The sequence below is a fragment of the Wolffia australiana genome, chromosome 17 (assembly GCF_029677425.1).
Source record: "Wolffia australiana isolate 7733 chromosome 17, ASM2967742v1".
In the NCBI taxonomy this organism is placed as follows: domain Eukaryota; kingdom Viridiplantae; phylum Streptophyta; class Magnoliopsida; order Alismatales; family Araceae; genus Wolffia; species Wolffia australiana.
Window position 1 is genome coordinate 11,508,428 of NC_135851.1, and position 10,746 is coordinate 11,519,173.

Below are 10,746 nucleotides of genomic sequence, written 5' to 3' on the forward strand. Positions count from 1 at the left end.
AAAGTGAAGAATTTGGGGAAAATGTGAAATCCGACCCTAAATTAAAAATCTAAAATTGTAGAATTGTTCCAAATCTATTCAAAACTAAAGATTAACAATCAGATCATGAATCAGACTCAAAATGCAATTCTAATTTCATCAAAAACAACTTCTAGGGCATGTACAGTTCGCCATGCCTCGGCGTTTTAGAATCGATCAAGAAGTTTGAATGCAGGATCAAGATGTGTCGACTTCCAAAGCAACTCTTGTGTTATTCCTAGCCAAATCCTTGGGGAGAGCTTCAAAAGGTAAAATTTCCCCTTTTCCAGACCTCTATTTAAAGATCCAACCGTCTGGATTGTAGAGGGAGAAAAGACAAAGATGCCTCAAAATTTCAGCTCAATCGGACAGCTAAATCTCTTGGTATCGCAGATTTACTGGCGTCTAATAGTGGCCGTTGGATCGTTTATTATTTAAGAAAAAGAGATTTTTCTTATTGGCTGACAGCTCTTCTTCCTTGTTTTCGCCCCCTTTAATCTCGTTGTGCCACGTGTTTGAGTGTTTCCACAGGGCCAATCATTAAATAATGGATGCTCCTTTTGAATGGCTAAAAAGAAGCCATGTCATCCTCGCGCCTACAAAAATAAAAATAAAAACGAGGTGAGCTTACCGCCTTTCATTTAAAAATACGCGCGTTGATTTCCACGTGCAGTTAATGAACGCGGTGAATCGACGCCGCAAAAATTAAATAAAATGAATTTAAAATATACGTGTGTCGGTGGCCACATGCATTTAATGTCTATTCTTTTAATTATCTATTATTTTAATTCTAAAATCATTTCTTGACTAAATAATGATCAGAAAGTTATAAAAAAATACGAAAAAATTCCAGAAAAATTAGGAAAGCCCTTACCAACCTTTAGTCAAGTGATTAAGGCCCTGTAAAAAATATTTCTTCAATGAAATGAGCTTAAATACCATGTAAAAAATGATAAAAATTAGAAATAACAGGAAAATCAAAGTGTATGTCATTTATCTTCATTTTTATATGATAACATGCAAATATGGCCATTAAAGCACATAAATATAATGTAAAATTCATCAATTAATCATGTTAATTTGTAAGTTATTAGAAACTCTTTGGCTGTGGCCTTCAAAAGGGATGTAGCTATAGAGAGAAGGTGGCAGCGCCGGCCACCCCTCCATCATCGTTGCTCTAAAGCCCTGGTTTTCCTATTTAGAGATGGCAGAGATGTGGTTGGTGGAGATTTAGATAGCAGACGTTTCTCTAAAGCTCTAAAGCTCTAAAGCTCTGCCACAAGGAAGGACCAAATGTGCAATCTAAATCTAGATCGTAATCAAAATCAAATCGAACCCGACATTGAAATCGAACTCGAAACTGACATTGAAATCGAAATCGCAACCAAATTTGTAATCTGAATAACTCTGCATTTGAGGTTATCCATCCCTCAGAATTTAAATCTATGACTGAATTTTTGGGATTTGACGTTCTCAAGCCAACCAAAGTTGCAAACTAATTAGCAAATCAGTGTCTTGATCGATCCAAAGATGGAATCTCTAATCGAGTTCAACATCTCATTGTATCAATTAAACTGAGTTTTTTCAGGTGAAGAACTCTGCATTCGCATTTATTCATCCCCCCGAGTTTTAATCGCGAATAGTATCCTCTGGATTCGGCATTCTCAAGCTAACCGAATTTGCAATCTAATCATCAAATCGATGTCTTAATCGGTCCGAATTTGGAATCTCTCATCCAGGTTTGACATATCAATTTTACTCCCCCGACTGAAAGTCCACTGGTGAGGTTCTGATTCTCAACCCACACTTTGCATGGCCTACAAAGCCGATCTCTCTCTCTCTCTCATTTCTTGTCTCTCTCTCTCGCGCATTTCTTGTCTCCCTCTCTCTCTCTCTCTCGTTACTTCTCTCTCATTTCTTCTCTATCTCTCTCTATCGTTTCTTCTCTCTCTCTCTCTCTCTCGTTTCTTGTCTCTCTCTCTTTCTTGTAGACTCTTCAAGAAATGTCCTCGCGTTTCTTGTAGACTCTTCAAGAAATGTCCTCGCTCTTCTCCGATCGAAACTCAACCAGAACAATCGAACAAAGAAGAATAAACTTGCCGAAATAGGGAAAAGCAGCATTCAAGCATTACATCAAACACTTGGCTCTTATTTATAGAGAAACCAACGAAGGAAATAAAGAAGAAAAGGTTTTTGTAACAGCCTCCTGGGATATGAGCTGGTGTCCCACGTGGAGGTCAAAGTCTGTTGCAACAGCCTCCCAGGATAAGAGCTGGCATCCCACGTGGAGGCCAGATCGCCGTTATAACTCACGACGATGGACGGTCGCGATCAGACCTGAAAAAGAAATAACGAACTAAGAACGTGAGTCCAACAGAATTCTCGCCGGAGACGTTCCCGTCGACGATCACCTGAGAGAGTCTGGATCTTCATCTTCAATTTCCCCCATGGTTCAGACTCCTATCGTAAACGTTTACAATTCCAAGCCGTCTTCTCATTTCCAAAAACTTTACTCTTCCAAGTCCTTTAGTAAGAATATCCGCAAGCTGATCTTCAGTCTTTACATAATTCACGGAAATCATTTTCTCCTCCACACATTCTCTTATGAAGTGATATCTCGTATCAATATGCTTGGTTCGACTGTGCTGCACCGGATTTTTACTTAATACAATGGCAGATTTATTATCCGGGTAGAGTTTTGTCGCTTCTATTTCTTCTCCACATAACTCCCCAATAATCCTCCTCAACCAAACACCTTGACAAGCAGCCAAAGTAGCAACCATATATTCTGCCTCACATGAAGAAAGTGAGACTGTCTTCTGCTTATGTGATGACCAACTGATTAAGGCAATATTGTAAAAAAATACTTGTCCTGAAGTACTTTTCCGGTCATTCTCGTCACCTGCAAAGTCATTGTCACTGTACCCCACTAAGCTTTCTTCCTTGTTCCCTTTTTCATACACCAATCCATACTCAAGCGTTCCTCTTAAGTACCTCAGAATACGCTTAAGAGCTGAAAAGTGCTTCAATCGGCTTGAGTAACCTATAGAATAGCACAAGTCTAGTCGTGTGTTGGTAATGTACCTTAGACTTCCTATGAGACTTCGGAAAAATGTTGGATCAGCACTAGATGCACTCTGATTATTGAACTTGAGTCTTGTTTCAATTGGAGTATGTATGGAACTGCATTCTATCATCTTGGCATGTTTGAGAATATTTTCTCAATATATCTTTTCAGATAGGGTTATACAATCCCTTTCTTGACTTATTCTGATCCCCAAGTAGCAGCTTAAGTTACCAAGGTCACTCATATCAAAGTGATCCTTCATCTCTCCCTTGAAAACATTTATGTCACTTTCTTCCTTTCCTGTGAGTAGAAGGTCATCAACATAGACTCCAATTATCAAATGGAGTTCGGTAGTGATCTTGTAATAAATGGCATGTTCATACTTACTTCTTATGAAGCCCAAAGACATCAAACATTTGTGTAGCTTGAAGTACCATGCCCGAGGGGCCTGTTTGAGTCCATACAAGGCCTTTCTCAGTTTAAGAACATGACCCTCTTTACCTTGGACCACAAATTGTTCCGGTTGCTTCACATAGAGATCTTCTTCCACATCCCCATGTAGAAAGGCTGATTTCACATCGAGCTGATGATGTAAAGTCCACCCCCTTTTAGCTGCTATAGAAATCATAACTCTAATGGATTCAAATCTTACCACCGGAGCGAACACCTCTCCATAGTCTATTCCTTGTTTTTGAGAATAGCCTTTTACTACTAGTCTTGCTTTGTGTCTCAGAATTTTCCAAAGTGCGTCTCTTTGGACATTAAAAATCCATTTTAGACCAATAGGTCTGCATCCTTCCGGTTGTTCTACCAAACACCAAGTAGTGTTCTTGATAATGACCTTCATTTCTTCCTCCATGGCTAGTCTCCAGACTTCTTCTTGTGACGCTTCTTGGTATGTCATAGGTTCTTTAGTGGATACAAGACATTCATCTTCTTCCATACTTTGAGGACTTGTTTCTTAATATAATTGAGTGAGGGACTTGTATTTACGATTTGAAGATACCTCAGATGTTGAGATTTGGTCCGAGGTGACTTCAAGAGGTTGCAGGTTTTCTCCTTGCTCTTCATTCTCCAAGTGATGGGCATCTTCTTCTGTCTCATTACTGGATAAGGCAGGATAAAAAGTGAGAGTAGGTACTTGTTCACCTTTGTGTTTCCAATCCCACTTGGCATTCTCTTCAAAAATTGTATCTCGACTGATATGAATAGATCCTTTGACTAGGTCAAAACAACGATAGGCTTTGGAACCTAGTTCATATCCCACAAAAATCATAGGAGTACTTCGATCCTCAAGCTTCCTTTGAGGTAGTTTAGTACTTTTTACATTAACTATAGAGCCAAAAATGCGAAGATGAGCTACTGAGGGTTTTCTCCCTGTCCATCTTTCATAAGGAGTCGCACCCTGTAAAGATGAAGTGGATGACCAATTGAGAAGGTAAACAGCAGTATTCACAGCCTCTCCCCACAGCTCTTCTCTTTGAGCATGCTTCTCACCAATGCCAATATAGTACGATTTTTTCTTTCAACAATGCCATTCTGTTGAGGAGAATAAGGGGCAGTCAACTGATGTTTGATGCCCTAGGAGTCACAAAACGAGGTAAATTCTACTGAGTTGAACTCCCCTCCTCTGTCACTTCTTATACACTTGATCCTTGCCCCTTTTTCAACTTCGGCCAGCTTCTTAAACTTCTTGAACTGAGACACCACATCTGATTTGTGCTTCAGAAAAACTACCCACATTAGCCTTGAATAGTCATCCACAATTAGAAGGAAATACCTACTTCCCCCCAATGTGGATGGACTGATAGGTCCACAGAGGTCCATGTGTACGAGTTCTAGTGGATTTTGGGCATTGAAATTGGATTTTTTTTGGAAACAAAGTATGGGTCTGTTTCCCTGCCAAGCAACTTCGACAGACATAGCTAGGTAATCTAATTAGTGGAAGCCCCTCTACTGAACCTTTATCACCCATATCTTTCAAAGAATGAAAGTTAAGATGACCATACCTCAAGTGCCGTAGTTGACTTGTTTGGTCTTCCTCTTTTGAGAATAAGCAGCCACCGATTACTTGAAGCTTTAAGAGATATAGTCTTCCACACGTGCGATTGACTTTGATGAGCAAATTGTCTTCTCGATCATGAATTGTAAGACATCCTTCTTGCAAAAGTACTTTGTAACCTTCTTCATCCAACCTTCCCAAGCTGAGAATGTTAGCACAAAGTTTGGGAACAAAAAGAACATTCTTGAGTAACATAGTTTCCCCATCTTTTCGAAGAATAGGAATACTTCCCTTTCCTTCTATTTTCACTCGAGAGTTGTCCCCAAACTTCACAAATCCTTCAGTTGAATCATCCAACTTTGAAAAGAAATCCCGATTCCCAGTCATGTGACTGGTGGCGCCAGTGTCTAGATACCATAGATCAGAGTTTGAGTGCTCCAATTCAGAATCTTGAAGTAGGAGGTCACTTTTTCCTTCTTCAAACGCGATCAAGAGTGCTGATATTTCTTCTTCTACTACTATCAACGGAGTGGGTGAGGTCTCAGCTAGGTAAGAACTATCACCTCTTTCCCTCTTTTCATTGCGGCATTCATAAGAAAAATGTCCATACCTTTGACAGTTATAACACTGGATTTTGGTCTTGTCAAAGGGTTTCTTATCTTTTCCATCTGAGAAAGTATTTCTTCCTCGACCTTGGCCTCGACCTCAGCCTCTTCCTCTTCCCCCCGATGAGAACTCCTCATTTCCAATTCTAGCTTTGCTCATTGCTTTGGCCAGCAAGGCCTGCCCTTCCTCTCGGGATTCCCTATCCCTAAGACGTATTTCATGTACGGTAAGTGAACCTATCACTTCATCCAGACTGACCTTGTCTAACTCTCCATATTGTTCCAAAGACAAGGAGAGTGCATCAAACTTGGAAGGCGTTGCTCTCAGGAATCGCCTTACCACTTCTTTTTCTGGCATTGCCTCCCCAAGATTTCTCAGGTCTGAGACAATCCAAGTAAACTTCATCGCGAAGTCGACAATTGAGTCGGACTTGGACATGTTGAGGAGCTCATATTCTCGCTTCAAGGCCTGTATGCGAGATTGAATGACTCTCTCTACTCAGAGATTTCTCTGCCTGAGAATCTCCCAATTTTCCTTCGCCGTCTTCTTGGCGTCCAACATCAGCAGCTGCTCCTCAGAAATAGCGCTAATGATCACCGACAATGCCATACGATCCTTCTTCTTGGAGACATTTTCCCCAACTATAGCCTGCCAAAGATCATGAAAATCTAGGTATACCTCCATCGACATCGACCAGATCTGGTAGTTTGTTTGGGATAGCTTGAGAGTGGGCAACGACAAAGAAAGTTCGCCGCCCAAACTCGATTCTCCGTTCTTCTTCGCCATAGGTAAGTCCCTTGATGTCGAGTGGCTCTGATACCACTTGTAGACTCTTCAAGAAATGTCCTCGCTCTTCTCCGATCGGAACTCAACCAGAACAATCGAACAAAGAAGAATAAACTTGCCGAAATGGGGAAAAGCAGCGTTCAAGCATTACATCAAACACTTGGCTCTTATTTATAGAGCAACCAACGAAGGAAGTAAAGAAGAAAAGGTTGTTGTAACAGCCTCCTGGGATATGAGCTGGTGTCCCACGACGCCGGATATGAGCTGGTGTCCTGAGGCCAGATCGCAGTTATAACTCACGACGATGGACGGTCACGATCAGACCTGAAACAGAAATAACGAACTAAGAACGTGAGTCCAACAGACTTCTCGCCGGAGACGTTCCCGCCGGCAATCACCGGAGAGAGTCTGGATCTTCATCTTCATCTCTATCGTTTCTTCTCTCTCTCTCTCTCTCGCGTTTCTTGTCTCTCTCTTTCTCGTTTCTTCTCTCTCTCTCTCTCTATCTCTCTCTCCCTCGTTTCTTCACTCTCTCGCGTTTCCTCTCTCATTCTCTCTCTATCTCTCTCTCGTTTCTTCTCTCTCTCTCTCTCGTTTCTTCTCTCTCTCTCTCGCGTTTCTTCTCTCTCTCTCTATCTCTCTCTCCCTCGTTTCTTCACTCTCTCGCGTTTCTTCTCTCATTATCTCTCTATCTCTCTCTCGTTTCTTCTCCCATTCTCTCTCTATCTCTCTCGTTTCTTCTCTCTCTCTCTCTCGTTTCTTCTCCCATTCTCTCTCTAGCTCTCTCGTTTCTTCTTCTCTCTCTCTCTCTCGTTTCTTCTCTCTCTCTCTCTCTCTCTCTCTCTCGTTTCTTCTCTCTCTCTCTCTCTCTCTCTCTCTCGTTTCTTCTCCCATTCTCTCTCTCTCTCTCTCGTTTCTTCTCTCTCTCTCTCTCTCTCTCTCTCTCTCTCTCTCTCTCTCGTTTCTTCTCTCTCTCTCTCTCTCTCGTTTCTTCTCCCATTCTCTCTCTAGCTCTCTCGTTTCTTCTCTCTCTCTCTCTCTCTCTCTCTATCGTTTCTTCTCTTTCTCTCTCGCGTTTCTTCTCGCTCTCTCTCTCTCTCTTTCTCCCTCTCGTTTCTTCTCTCTCTCTCTCTCGCGTTTCTTCTCTCTCTCTCTCTCTCTCTCGTTTCTTCTCTCTCTCTCTTCTCGCTCTCTCTCTCTCTCTCTCGTTTCTTCTCTCTCTCTCTCTCTCTCTCTCTCTCTCTCTCTCTCTCTCTCTCTCTCTCTCTCTCTCTCTCTCTCTCTCTCTCTCTCTCTCTCTCGCTTCTTCTCTCTCTCTCTCTCTCTCTCTCTCTCTCGTTTCTTCTCTCTCTCTCTCTCTCTCGCGTTTCTTCTCTCTCTCTCTCTCGTTTCTTCTCTCTCTCTCTCTCTCTCTATCTCTCTCGTTTCTTCTCTTTCTCTCTCTCGTTTCTTCTCGCTCTCTCTCTCTCTCTCTCTCTCTCTCTCTCGTTTCTTCTCTCTCTCTCTCTCTCTCTCTCTCTCTCTCTTTTTTTCTCTCTCTCTCTCTCTCTCTTTTTCTCTCTCTCTCTCTCTCTCTCTCTCTCTCTCTCTCTCTCTCTCTCTCTCTCTCTCTCTCTCTCTCTCTCTCTCTCTCTCTCTTTCTCTCTCTCTTTTCTTCTCTCTCTCTCTCTCTCTTTCTCTCTCTCGTTTCTTCTCTCTCTCTCTCTCGCGTTTCTTCTCTCTCTCTCTCTCTCTTTCGTTTCTTCTCTCTCTCTCTCTCGCGTTTCTTCTCTCTCTCTCTCTCTTTATCTCTCTCTCCCTTGCGTTTCTTTTTTCTCTCTCTCTCTCTCTCTTTATCTCTCTCTCCCTTGCGTTTCTTCTCTCTGTCTCTCTCTCTCTCTCGCGTTTCTTCTCTCTCTCTCTATCTCTCTCTCCCTTGCGTTTCTTCTCTCTGTCTCTCTCTCTCTCGCGTTTCTTCTCGCTCTCTCTTTCTCGTTTCTTCTCTCTCGTTTCTTGTCTCCCTCTCTTTCTCGTTTCTTCTCTCTCTCTCTCTCTCGTTTCTTCTCTCTCTCTCTCTTTCTCGTTTCTTCTCTCTCTCTCTCTCTCTCTCTCTCTCTCATATTTCCCAATTTGTGCGGACTCGTGCGATGTGCGTTGCGAATTTCCGCACGAATTGGCACCGCACTTCGCACGGAGCCTATTTCATAAAGTTTTTTCGAAGAGAGCGGGAAACTCAATTTATTCTATACCTAACGATCCGATCTCACTCACTAACAAGAGGATATGAGAAGTAAAAGATTATCATCACTCCAGTAGGCAATGATTTCTGTTATGAGAACAGGGATGGCTTGTTCTTGTGAGAATAACTCGTACAGTTCTCGAACGGATTTATTATGTTATCCAAATAACAAGAAATCAATTGAATGGTTTTTTAATTTCTAGGTAACCTTGACGTTATACAGATTTATTTTCTCATGTATCAACAGATTTGTCCATTCCCGTTATTTGGCACAAACCAATACGGGGAGCAATTAGAAAATGATAAATTTTGCCGTGTTGCCTTGGACGTGGCCAGGTCGGTGACGGTGAGAATCATCTCGCCCGTCCGTGCGATGGAGTTGATCCGGTAGACGCAGTCGGCCTTCAACTCTGCAAACTTGGCCACGGGCAGCGCCACCAGCCCGTCGTGGCCCAGCAAGAGGGCGTGCCCGTCAAGGTTCTTCGTCTTCGCCCATTGCGCCTGCCCGCGCGGGCTCCTCACCAAGCGTAGAACTTCAAAGCTCTTCCTGCGCCTTCTCGTTCCCACGTTTCCCCGCAGAAGCAGCACTCCTTCTTCTCCTCCTCCTCTGCCGCCGGGCAGGCAAGCGATGGACTTCACCCAGCTATGGTGCGTCGTGGGCGAAACCTTGATCAACTTCGCCGCCGCGGAGAACGGCGGAGGCCCGTAGACGTGGAGGAAGCCGAGGTCGTCGATGGCGTAGAGATAGCCGGCCCGGTAAGCAATGTCGAAGAACTGAGCGCGGCGGCCGAGCGCCGAGAGCTCGGTCCAGTCCTCGTCCCCGGCGGCGATAACGGCGAGGGAAGACAAAGTATCGCGGAGAACGGCCACTGCGGGCGGCGGAGACGGGCGGGCCTCTTCTTCGGTGTGCACGAAGATGGCCTTCCAGTACAGTCCGCGAGAGGAGCCGATGAAGCCGCGGCGGGGCGAGGGGAAGGAGACGGTCCTCCTCGTGATGGGGTGGATTGAATGGAGCGCGCCGGCCTCGCCCTCCACCATCAGCCAGCCTCGCGAGGAGCCAACGACGCTCAGCCTCGTCCCCGCGAAACTAAAGGAATAGCTGCGCGAGAAGTTCTCCGAGAAGCTCGGAAAGTCGCACCTTTCGTCGTAGAGCGTCGTAGACAGAGGGAGGAGAAGCCACAGAGAAGGCGCCGCGGGTGGCCGGTAGAAGCTCTCCATGGCGGAGCGCCAGCTCTTGCAGACCGGCGCCATGCGAGTCTGATCTGCCGCGCTCAGTTTTCCGGCGATGTAGCCCAACAGAGAGGGCGGGAGTTCAGACCATTCCGCCGCCATCGTTGCTCTCAATAAACCTCCGAGGTTTCTGACTACGACGAGGAGGAGGAGGAGGAAATGTGGTTGTTAAGAAGGATGAGAACGGCTTGTTTTTTTTTCTCTCGGGTAGGAAGGTTGGGATCTTATATATACTATCGACTTCCCGCACAATTCGCGGAAGCGGGAAGACCGAGCGCGATTGTTTCCTGTTCTCTCTCGTGCGGAAAATCGGTTGGACGAGGCGAAAGAAAAGGAATCCCTGAAAGCATCAAAGAAATACTGACGGTTTAGGAAACAAGCCGGAGGATAATCAGAGATTCAAGGACTAGAAAGACGGGGAATAGATGCCCGAGTTCCGGCTTTTCCGATGAGGACGAGGCGGATGTGTAGCTGTTCAAACGGGCATGCTTCCTCGTCTGAGAAGGTTACAGTCTAGACTTACGTTAATCTTTCTGTCATGCTTCCTGTTCCTCGGGCATGCTTCCTCGTCTAAGAAGATCACCGTTCTGCAGAGGAGGAGGTGAATGATGCGGGGGTTAAAGTAGCTCTCTCGATGTTTAAATTTTACAAAAGCGAGATGATCGGTCAATTGATCTGCCAGTCCATGGTGAACAGGTGATGTTTTCTGAATTTCTCAGATCGATTTTGTTCAGGAGAGATCTCGCCTCTGCTTCCGCAAAGTTTCCGATACGTCCCTACGTGCAGCGAGTATTCGACGCAGGCGTACAAGAAGTATGG

The 10,746-nt window shown here is 44.3% G+C and overlaps 1 protein-coding gene across 1 annotated transcript; it reads right to left on the bottom strand.

The window, feature by feature from the left end:
* Nucleotides 1-8,937: 8,937 nt before the first annotated feature.
* Nucleotides 8,938-10,029, bottom strand: LOC144714231 (putative F-box protein At1g65770). Its single transcript, XM_078588924.1, has one exon. It carries the CDS (start codon nt 10,027-10,029, stop codon nt 8,938-8,940), a length of 1,092 nt encoding a protein of 363 aa, XP_078445050.1.
* Nucleotides 10,030-10,746: the final 717 nt, after the last annotated feature.